Below are 12,006 nucleotides of genomic sequence, written 5' to 3'. Positions count from 1 at the left end.
TTCTACCCCCACCGCCAGGACTTTTAGGCTTCCAAAGTGTTTGACACCAAACACGACATGTTTCGATGCAGCCATTCCCAAGGTAGCATTTACCGCGAGGTTATAATGCACTTAAGAGTATATGGTCTGGCTGCATCACAGAACAGCCTCAGAGAATAGATTCCGAAAGCTGCAGAGGGGTCCTGCTCATGCATGGGCACCCTCTTACACAAAACCATGCACTCTGCCTTCAGGATTGATAAGGCTTACCATAAGAGTAACATATAGGTTTATATGTGTCAGTGATTAAAGGTAGATATACGTAACCTATATCTTAGTGAGGGGTACATGCACCACCTTACCCAGGCTGCAGTAGCAGACCTGTGGTGTCATTTTGGAAGGCTTCCCAGGGATCGCATAATACATGCTTCAGCCCCTGGTAGGCCTCTGGGGTACCTAAGCCCTTGGTACCTAAGGTACCATCTACTAGGGACTCACACGGGTAACCCAGTAACCAATCTGGAGTGTACCTAAAGTACATGCAATCAATTTAGTGAGGAAGCAGCTAGGCTGGAGTCCTGAATAGCAGGCCCCCAGCCAGACTAAAGTCGAGAAACAGTGAAACACCAGCATAAAGTTCCGGTAACCATAGTAAGCAGATCCTACTCTCCTACAATAACTACCCCAGATGGGGTTCCTCAGGGTCCCTCCCTCTGTGGTAGTGTGGATGAGCAGTTAGGCTTATCCAGAGGGTGTGTTAAGCATTCATTGTATTCACTCAATCAAGGCTCATGGTACACTCTCAGAGACTGAATCCAGACCAATTAGGTAAGTATAAAAAATATATATTTATGTTACTGTTTTCAGAACCAAGGACAATTTGGCATAGGTAAGTGAAATATACTCTCAAATGCAATGATTTACAAGGAAATGCAGTTGTGGTTGAATTTCCAATTGTTGCAGGTTTGTATTGGTTCAAAAAGCAGTTTAAAATCCACAGTAATTACTTTTGGAATACGCTTGGATTACTTTTGGATTACATCGACTACTCTGGGTGGTATGCCTAGATACCACACCAGGGATCTCTTAATAGAAGGTAAGTAAGACTTCTTAAGATTTGCAGTGTAGTTACTTTTTCTCCATACAAAACATCAGTTCAACAACATTTTTCGAACAAAAACTTGTAACAGTGATTCTTATGGTAGAAAAATGGTTATCGGTTTCACAGGTAAGTACTCGACCCAACGAGTGAGAGTTTTGGGGGTTAGGATCAAAGTTCCCCAAAGTCGAGGTAGAAACTGAAATTGCACCACCAGCGGCACTAGAGCGGCTGGGAGCAGAGTGCAGGGGCCCATTGTTATCCAATTGGGCTAAGGGGGCCTTCAGTCAGGGACTACTAACGAGCTTGCCACTTAGCTGTGGGAGAAAAGCTCACGGGGGAGATATCAGCACTCCAGGGGCCAACAATCAGCACAGGAACTGCACCACCAGCGGCTCTGGAGCGTCCGGGTGCAGTGTGTTAAGGCGATGTCGGGAGCCCTGTGGATTTCAATGGAGATCACCGATTCGGTAAAGATGGTGCTGGCTCAGGTAGAGAGGCTTCCTGGAGGCGACCACCAGCTGGAGAGGTAAGTTGGGATCTTGAGGGATGCCTGGACACCATAGGTTGGGCCACCCAAATCATAGTATTATAATTTATAACTGCATAAAATAAATTATAAAAATATAAAATGTAATACATATATGGTTCCCACTACAATTTATACCAAACTACGCAAACTATTAAGATTAATATATAAAAAATGTACTACTCGCACTTCGCACAACACAATAATAAAAAAACTGGCTAAACTTTACAAATCTCCCTCCAATAAATGCAACAGTATTAAAAGCGTTGGGCAGCGGATAAGTAATATTTACTGTACACATTCCAGCCATGCAACAGTATCAAAACTGTTGGAGTGTGAAGAGATACATTTACTATTCCCAATCCAATCACTACAACAGTAGGGAAAGTGTTGAATTGTGGAGGGGTAACATTTATTATTCCCACCCCAATGAGTGTAACTGTAGGGAACATGTTGGATAGCGGAGAGATAACATTAACTATTACCACTCCAGTCAATACAACAGTAGAAAAAGTGTTGGATTGCAGAGGGGTAAAATTAACTATTCCCACTTCAATAGGTGCAACAGAAGGGAAAGTGTTGGATAGAGGAGGGATGTAATTTACTATTACCACTCCAGTCAGTACAACAGTAGGGAAAATGTTGGATTGCGGAGGGGTAAAACTTACTATTCCCCATCCAGTCAGTACAACAGTAGGGAAAGTCTTGGATTGCAGAGGGGTAATATTTACTATTCCCACTCCAATAAGTGCAACAGTAGGAAAAGTGTTGGATTGCGGAGGGGTAACATTTTCTATTCCCACTCCAATACGTGCAACGTGGACTGGCTACCGGACAAACCCAAGATAGCCAGCTCCAGGATGGTACTACCAAATTTAGTAGTCATGTTTAGCATCAAACACCGTGCTTTTTCAGCCCTGACACGATTCTCATGTCGAGGGTTAACTGGCATGCACCCAGGTGACATCCTTAGAGGTTGCCCACCGAGATACAGAGTTCCCTTGTGCCTTGGTGTGTCTTGTGAGCCATTTGCCACCAAGACAGAAATTTGTCCTCCTGCTGGTGAGGGCTATCACTCCCAGATGATGTGAGACACAAGGCCTGTGCAGGAAAGAAGTCACACCTCCGCCCTCCCAGAATGTCTAGTGAATAACCCATCAGGGCGGTGAGCCTCAAAGGCTTCACTAACTCTGATATGTGAGAGACTTGTCTTCCTGTGGAGACAAAGGCCCCCTCCTGCCCCACGTGCTTGTGCTTGGGAGCAGACATGAAAGGAGGCGTACAATCCCAAAAGACTAGCCACACCTCTAGGGTGGCTTTGTGGGTCTGTTGTACAGCTGAGGAAACTCTTAAAAATAGTGGGCTCTGGGTAGTTTGGTGATATACACCATCAATCAAGAAACCTAAGATCAAACCACCAAGAACTTCTTGTTACCCCTCGTTTTGCCAAGGCCAGACTGGGTGGACGCTGCATTTTCAGTCAAAACAGCCATCCTCTGGAATTCCCTACCCCTACAAATCAGGAAGGCCCCATCGGAGCCTAGCTTTTGTAAGTTATTGAAAACATGGCTCTTCAGTTTACCGTAGATTCTCACGGGCCCCACTGTGCTGACTTTCTTACTCCTTTTCTCTGTGCAGCGCCTGCACACTCCCGTTGGAGGTAGCCGTGCGCTTTACAAGATACATAATAATACACCCACTGGACATGGGCACCTTAGGGGTGGATTAGCCGCAGGACTTGTAGGCAATTGGTTACCAGCCCTCACTCTCCTAAAAAAAAAAACGAAATTCAGGGTTTAATGGGCACCCCTGACTCCAGACCTCCAGATGTGCTCTGAAGAAGAAGAGGACAAAGAGAACAAGGTAGGACTCCATGAAGAAGAGGCATGAAGTACTACACCTGTGGCAGCCCCCTACACCCGCCGAACTACGACTTGTCCATGACAAGAGACCTGTTCCAAAAGAAAGTTGTACCCCTCTGCAAGCCAAAGACTTCACCAGGACTCCCTTGGGCTAGTGGTACTGGTCCCCTGCAGTCGGTAGGCGCAAAATGCTCCTCCACGTTTTGTAGAAGGACTAACCAGCGGGCTCTGTCTTGGACTAGTCCGCAAAGTAAACAGCCTGGTGCCTTCTGGGAGTCATAGTCTTAAACCTCACTGGACCTCTGGAAGAAGACTGACCCAGCTATTCCTTTGCTGGGACCAAGGCTTCCTGGTGGTCAAGCTGACCACTAACTGCTTCACTTGATGCCCTGCGTGGAGGGCACTTTCTGCATCGTCTCCTCTCCATTTCTGTGGCGCAGTTGTCGAGTTCTTGTATCCCAAAGAAGGCTTTGTTGGCGCGCCTGGTATAATCATCACTCGTAGCACCATAGATAGCCAGGTACATCTATGCGCCTGTGAAGACTGAACTAGGCAGAGCTGTTCTGCCTGGTGATTCCTGGTCCAGGGGCCCCTCCAAGCTTCACCTCCAAAGGAACTCCTCTGAACTCAACCTGCAAGCATTGTTTTGTCAAGTGCTGTTTTTTGACAGCTACTGTGGCTCCCGTTTAGCACCAAGTAGAGCAAAGTCACCACGGCACCCAGGTTCCCTGGGCATGGTAAGATTGTTCTTACTGTCGCAGCATGGTCTGCGGACTTCAAAACCTTAACTTCATGTGGGTTCAGTTGAACTCTCCCCACAGTGACCGAGTGTAACCTGAGATTTTCCCCTTTGACCGCAATGGTAAAGTTTGACAACTCTGAAAAGTATTGATTTCTTGAACCCTTTAAAATTGATACCTTGGGCTATCCACCTTGTGTTGAATTCCTTTGGGTGTCTAAATTTATGTACAAATAAACTCTATTTAAAAGAATTGGTTCGGATTTCTTTTGAGTCACGTCAATGACTTATTGTCACTGTTGGTACTGTAAAATGCTTTACACACGTTCCTCTAAGTCAGACTGTCTGCTCATTGCCACTCTACCAGGATTTAGAGAAGGATTACTAGTGTGAATACGGGGTCCACTTTTGGGAATCATGTCAAAATTACATGGTAAGGCCTCCCAACCATACCACATAATAGTACCCCCTTGCTATAGTTATGTTCCCTATTGCCAGAGTATAAGAACTTCAGAATGCCATGACAGTTTCTATATTGCTGACATACATGCAGCAACCTATCATACTGGTCTGCGGTGCACCTCAAGGCTGACTGTCTGCAGTTACACCCATCACTTCAGATGCACATACTGATCTGACCTCCATCCTGACATGCAGTATCCCATTCTATGCCACTCATTACTTCAAGTCAGTGTGAAAAAAGGAAATTCGTGAATTTGATGCCAAAGAAAATGCATATCAGTTTGGCTCACTGGTCCAACATTTGTGATAAACATTTGTAAATTTACTAACTAAACTCCTTTGGCCAAAAGCAACCCAGTTACATAATAGTACAGGGATATATAAGGACAAGACTTAAGCAATCATACTTTTCAAATATTTTCCAGGAACCACTTCCCCTTCAAATCATATAACATATACAAAGTCCTGTAATGATCCCCATTTGATCCTTTGTTGAATACAGTAATTTCTTACTACTGAGCCGTCTGCTCATTTAATAGGAACACATAATGGTTTCCATCTTTAATTTAAGTTTTCTTGAATGTTATGATCATTCTCTACTTTTCTTTTCGCAAAATAAAATTTCAGCTATTGTACAATTTCCTATTGAGGAGGAAGACACTTCCTAGTCATTTGTCTAGGTCAATGTTTCCATTGAAAGCATTTCACTTTTGACTATGAATGTGACCTTAAGAATACAAACACTACTACTTTTGCAGGAAGTGCTCCAAGACTCCTTTATTCATCTCTATCCCACTTAGAGTTGAACTCTACTTCTGACTGCAGGTCTCGACAAAGTACGCATGCCACTCCTATTGTACACACATTGTTACACAGAAATAAGTGTTTTCGGCATACTTAATTTTAGAAGTAAATACTTGCAAGTATTGCTTCTCTTTGTACCTGATATGGGAACATCAGCTAATTTTAAGTATAAATAATATTGATGTTCAGTAATATTTTCCGATTTGAAATGCTGTTATTGCTTTATTTCAGCTTATTTTAAATATTAATGTTCATTCATATGTTCAAATTTGAAATGCTATTATTGTGTTACTTTTAGTTGCAAGCATTTCAGTTATCCATACCTTACCTTTTTCTTCTCGAATTTCAGAAAATAAATCAAGAAGCAAGAAGGAAAGGGGGATAGTTGCATCTGAAGGAATCTACCATTCATGGAAAGAAAACAACTTAAAAAAGAAATAAGAAAACTTCTGTAAGTAAGACCCAAACTATACTTTGTTTACAGCATGAGGCATTTTTAGAGCAATAATTGTGTTCTTCAAACATGTAGCTGGTAATTAGAGGTCTGCCATTCACGATATGGCAGGAGGAAGGAAGGATGTTTAGAGGTTTCTTTCATATTTCTTTTAGGGGTTTCTACTGAAGTGTCTGCATATTGCAAAGAGTGAATCTGAGAATTGAACAAGTATTTCATTTTATAGACTCATGGGAATATAATTAGAGGAAGTGCCTCCAGCCACCTGTTTATGAAAAATCAAGATAGCCAGCAACATTTAGCAATATTTATTGTGATGTTGTGCCATATCATTCTTCTGGTACAAGGAGCATAACAAAACGTGTTGTATGATATTCATTTTCTCTCATGTGTCCCTGGATTTTGTGCATTTGGATGGCTGATGTTTTTGATCTCTGATCAATGAAGGACTACCAAGCAGCCACTTATGCGCCTTTCCCTACACCATAGAAACTGTTTGACAGTATTGATTGGCATAATCTACTTATTAAGTTTTTTTATAAGGCACCCATATGTGTGCACCAAGCACACAGACAGCCTATGACCGGAATATCACATGTTAGCTGTAGCAAGAAATTTCTCTCTTACATCAGGATCAAAACCTATGACGAGCTGACAATCAACCCTTCCACATTGCAAACCAGGCCTCAGTGTTAAAATGCAAAGTGAAACAGTTTTTCGGTTTAAGAAGGTACATTTTGCACTGGGTAAGTCATTTGTTAATGTAAAAGTAAGGTGCTCATATTCGAAACACATATGCTGAATCCACTTACATATTTAAAGGTTTAAAAAGAACCACGTTGCATGTGAGGCTGCAGACTAAATGTATACAGTGTTCAAAGGTAGCTTTCAAAACTGTAGAAAAACCTTTCTTGATGCATATAACTAATTATTCAAACAACCAATCAATCATTCAGGGTTTTGTATAGTGCTGCCACCTACCCGTGAGGGTCTCAAAGTGCTGAGGGAGGGGGTCTGCTCGTCGGACTGGGTGGAGGATCATTCGAAGAGCCAGGCTTGAGGTCTTTCCTGAATTGGGTCAGCAACAGGGATTGTATGAGGTAGAGGTGCAGGGTGTTCCGGATTGCATGAGGTGGAGGGGCAGGGTGTTCCAGGTCTTGACGGTGAGGTAGGAGAACAACTTTCCACCGGTTCTGGTCTTGTGGATCCTGGGGATGGAGCAAAGGGGGAGTTGGGAGGATCAGAGTTGTCTGGTGGAAACTTGGATTATGAGACGGTGGTTCAGGTATTTCGTCGTGAAGAGCTTTGTAGGCGTGACTGAAGAGCTTGAAAGTGATTCTCTTGTTGACTGGGAGCCAGTGTAGTTGTCAGTGGTGTTGCGTGATGTACTGCGGCGGGGGATTAAATACAAGTCTGGCTGCAGAGTTTTAGACGTTCTGTAGTTTCTTGTGCTGCTTCTGGGTGTTTTGGGATCCTTCTGAATGCCTTTTGAGGCAGGCGAAGCCTGTAGAAGGAGACTGAGGAAACTGCATTGATTTGGTGGTTCATGGTGAGCAATGAGTCCAGTATGATGCAGAGGTTGCGTGTGTGGTCCGTTGGGGTCGGGGGAGATCCCGGAGCGGTTGGCCACCAGGATCCATCCCAAGCTGAAGGGGTGGATCCCTGGATGAGTACTTTGGTCTTGTCCGAGTTGAGCTTGAGGCAGCTGTCTTTGAAAATACAAATTATTAGTCGGCATTCAGTTTTATTTTGCATGTCACAAGACTGAACTTCTTGAAAGTTGTAGTATTCTGCCTTTAGGTAAAACAGTTTGCGGCTGGAGGTTAGAAACCAGTGCCATGAATGGACGCTGTGCAGAGTTTGTGTCATACTTATTCTCATCCTGGGATAGTGTGACACTTTCAGCATCTGAGACTTTCTGAGAACAAAGGCTTTTTGGACTCCACCGCTACTTCTGTTTGATAGACATCTTCACTCTTCAAAGCTGTACTCATTCAAAAGCATGCACTGTTTCAATGCCTTCTGTCTCACCAGCCAGCAGTTTGACACTCTACATTGAGCACCTCGTTTTGGCATACTATTTGAGTCAATCTTGTACTTTGATGGTCAGATTAAGTCTGCCAGTAAGGCTGTCCATTAAACCTTTATAATCTTTGTTAGACCTGGCACCATTGGTGTGGGTCTCCCTTCCATTTTTGCTGTTGCCTCATGTGTTTTTGCTGATGTTAGATGCTTTGGGCACTGTGCCACTGCTATCCAGTGCCACAGTGCAAGTGCTTCCTATGGTAAATTGATGTATTAATAAGTGGTTCCATGTTTGGCTATTTGGTTTACTTGTCAGACGCTAGTCTAGTGCACTGAGTGTGCCCAGGGCGTGTAAATCCAAATGCTGCTGGTGGGCTTGCAGCACTGGTTGTGCCACCCACAGAAGCAGCCTTGTAAAATGTGTCTACAGTCTGCCATTGCAGAGCCTACTTGCAGTCTGGTACTGTCATGCTGACTGGGCAAGTGCACCCACTTGCCAGTCCTTAAACCTTCCCTTTTCTTCATATTAGTCACCCCTATGGTAGGCCCAAGGGCAGGGTGCATTGTAAGTATAAGGTAGGACAAGTCCTGATGTGTGTGGGATGTCCTAATAGTGAATTACAGCCATTTTGGTTTTACACTATTGCAAGGCTACCTGTTCTCTATAGGCCAGAATGGGCTGTTAGATTATTACATGTTTATAATCTTAACTGTCTCAGAGAACATGGTAGAAATTCGAGTTTAGTATGCCTGAACTCAGAATGATAAAATACAACTTTTAGTGAATTTGGTTTTAACATTCTGTGTTTGCAAATACCACTTTTAGAAAGTAGGTATTTGCTTGCCTAACCTTTTAAGCCTGCCTCTGCTAGGTTGTGTATTCCTTTGTCTGTTTTTTGTGAGTGACAAGGATGGGGGATTCCAAGAGACTGGATGAGTCACCCAGTGGTGAATAGAGAGATCTGTATCTAGATGGGAGGGAGGAGTTGCATCTGAATCTTGAATAGGGCAGTGCCTGCCTTCCACAATCCTGGATCCACCTCCTGGGGAGTGGATGATGTCTCTGCCCTGCACACTGAAAGAAGAGAAGGAGGTAGGCAGGGTCCCCAGCAGAAGAGTGGGGGGGACAAAGGTAAACAGAAGGAGTTCCGCAAAGGGCCCCAAAGTAATTCCCAAGGGAACCAAGGGAAAGGTTCCCAGCCTCCCCCTGAGAGAAAACAAGGGGTCCCGACAGGTAGTCCTGTTCCACAAGGACCCCTGAAGTGTTACAAGTGTGGTGATCTGGGTCACAAGGCGAGTGATCCCAGGTGCGGCCTGTTTGGTAAACCAGCACCCACTGGTGCTCGGCCCCGGCAGATGGCTAGTGTAGCATTGGGGGAGGAGATTGATGTCCAGGGTGGGTGGGGTTCCGCACAGATGATCTTAGTTTCTTTAGGAGACTGTGAGGTGGTCTCAGAAGCTCAGCTGCCCAGGAACACTAAGAAATATGGGCAACGAGTGACCATCAATAGCCAAAAGGTGGAGGCTCTTAGAGATACAGAAGCCAGTGTGACAGCTGTCAGGTGTCACCTGGTGTCTCAAGAGCAGATTATCCCGCACGCATTTTTCCGAGTTGTTGCAGCCGACAACACAGAGAGTCATTGTCCAATGGCTCAGGTTCCCTTTGAGTGGGGGGGGGGGGGGGTCTCTGGTGCTCTTCAGGTAGCTGTGAGGCCCGCCATGCCTGTTGACTGTTTGTTGGGAAACGATTTGGAGAGCTCCCCTTTGGAAAAGGTAGAGAAAACAACTTACTTGAAGATGGTTGGACTGCCTGACTGGGTGTGCGTGACCACCTGGTCAATGTTAGCCAGTAGGGGTTCTCAAGAGGACCTGGAGTCTGAGAGGTGGGCCCAGGAACCTGCCGAAGAGAGAAGTGGCGGGGGCATGGGAAACCGGCCCACGAAGTTCCCACGGCCCAGGAGGAAGACCCTGAGGGGGATGCCCTGGAGCCTACCAGGGAGCAAGTAGCTGAACTGGGGGACCTGCTTGAGCTAACCCATTAGCAGCAAGAAGGAGGCCCCTCCAGGGAAGAATTCTGCAAGAAGCAGAGAGAGTGCTCTTCTCTTGTGGGCTTGCGGCAACAGGCTGCAAGCCAGGCAGCAGGTGATCAGTCAGGGTCACACTTGATTTGTTGGGAGAATGGTCTCCTGTATAGTGAGCCTAAGGTTGCTGAACCTAGGTCAGCCCGTGCGCTGGTGGTTGCCCAGAAGTTCAGATCCTTCCTACTGGGGCTGGCTCATGATGTGCCGTTAGCAGGACATTTGGGGCAGAACAAGACCTTTGAAAGGCTTGATACCCACTTTCATTGGCCCCAAGTGCGCAAGAGTTCAGACACTCATTGCAGGACTTGTCAGACTTTCCAGGCGAGTGGGAGGAAGCACAAGGCTCCTCTCCAGCCATTCCCTATGGTAAGAACCCCCTTTGAGCGGGTGGGGATTGACATTTTGGGGCCTCTGGACCCCAAGACAGCCATGGGCAACGGGTTCATCCTGGTCTTAGTGGACCACGCCACCCGGTACCTGGAAGCCATACCTCTGAGGATAGTGACGGCCCCCGTAATGGGACGAGCTCTGATGGGAATTTTCTCCCGAGTGGGATTCCCTCGCGAGTTAGTGTCTGACTGGGGCACCAACTTCATTTCCAAGTATATGAAGTCCCTGTGGCAGGAATGTGGTGTAACCTACAAGTTCACCACTTCCAACCACCCCCAAGGAAATGGGTTGGTTGAAAGGTTCAACCGAACCCTGAAGGGCATGATTATGGGTCTTGAGGAACCTATGAGGCATAAGTGGGACGTCTTCTTACCATGCCTGTTGTTTGCATACCGTGAGGTGCCACAGAAATCTCTAGGGTTCAGTCCCTTTGAGCTTCTCTATGGACACCCAGTCAGAGGACCTTTGAGTCTGGTCAAAGAAGGCTGGGAGCAATGCAATCTCCCAGGAAACCTCCCCAGGATGTATATAGCTACATGCTGGCCTTCAGGAACCAGACTAGGCGTCTCAGGCAACTCACTGAGGCGAATCTGGAAGCCAGCCAGGAGTAGATGAAGCGATGGTATGACCAGAATGCCACTCTGGTAGAGCTTCAACCTGGCCAGAAAGTGTGGGTCATGGGCCCCGTGGAGCCTTGCGTGCTCCAGGATAAGTGGACCGGACCATTTGAGGTTGTGGAGTGCAAGAGTCCAGTTACCTACTTGGTGGACTTGCGGTCTCCTAGGAACCTCTTGAGGGTCCTACATGTCAACCGCCTTAAGCCCCCACTTGGAGAGGTCTGAAGTGGGCATGCTCTTGGCAACAGATGCTGGGATGGAGGCGGAGACTGAGCCTCTTCCTGACCTCCTGTCAGCCTCAGAGCAAGATGGGTCAGTGGATGGTGTTAACCTCTCTTCCACCCTGACCCATGAGCAACAGAATGACTGCCGTCATGTTGCTGGGACAGTTTTCTGATCTTTTCTCCCTGGTTCCTGGTGTCACAGATTGGTGCGTCCATGTTGAGGACACAGGAGACAGCTTACCTGTGAAGCACAAAACATACAGGGTAACTGACAGGGTGAGGGCTTGCATCAAAGAGGAGGTCTCAAAGATGTTTGCACTAGGGGTGATTGAGACCTCCAGCAGTCCTTGGGCCAGCGCAGTGGTCTCGGTCCCGAAGGCTGCAGCGCTTGGTGCCACACCCAAACTCCGGTTCTGTGTGGACTACAGAGGGCTCAATTCCGTCACGAAGGCTGACGTGCACCCCATCCCCTGGGCTGATAAGCTCATTGATCGGCTAGGGGCTGCACGGTACCTCTGCATGTTTGACTTGACGTCTGGGTACTGGCAGATCGCCTTGACTGATGGGGCAAAGGAGAGGTCAGCATTCTCCGCACCAGATGGACATTTCCAGTTCCATGTTATGCCCTTTGGGATGAAGAATGCCCCTGCCACCTTTCAGAGGTTGGTAAACCAGGTGTTGGTTGGACTGGATGAGTTCAGTGCCGCCTACCTGGATGATATCGCAGTGTTCAGTGCCAGT

The 12,006-nt window shown here is 46.3% G+C and overlaps 1 protein-coding gene across 2 annotated transcripts in view; it reads left to right on the top strand.

Annotated features, from left to right (window-relative positions):
* C3_1H2orf80 (chromosome 3_1 C2orf80 homolog) overlaps positions 1 to 12,006 on the top strand; it is a 301,817-nt gene that overhangs the window by 66,459 nt on the left and 223,352 nt on the right. For both annotated transcript variants that reach the window (XM_078680339.1, XM_078680338.1), the window contains exon 2: positions 5,824 to 5,925. In XM_078680339.1, coding sequence (XP_078536465.1) covers positions 5,885 to 5,925 — 41 coding nt within the window. In that variant the 5' untranslated portion in view covers positions 5,824 to 5,884. The remainder of the gene's footprint in view (positions 1 to 5,823; positions 5,926 to 12,006) is intronic.

The sequence above is a fragment of the Lissotriton helveticus genome, chromosome 3_1 (assembly GCF_964261635.1).
Source record: "Lissotriton helveticus chromosome 3_1, aLisHel1.1, whole genome shotgun sequence".
Classification (NCBI taxonomy): Eukaryota; Metazoa; Chordata; class Amphibia; order Caudata; family Salamandridae; genus Lissotriton; species Lissotriton helveticus.
The sequence above is the reverse complement of the archived record's forward strand: the minus strand, read 5'-3'. Positions and strand labels throughout refer to the sequence as shown.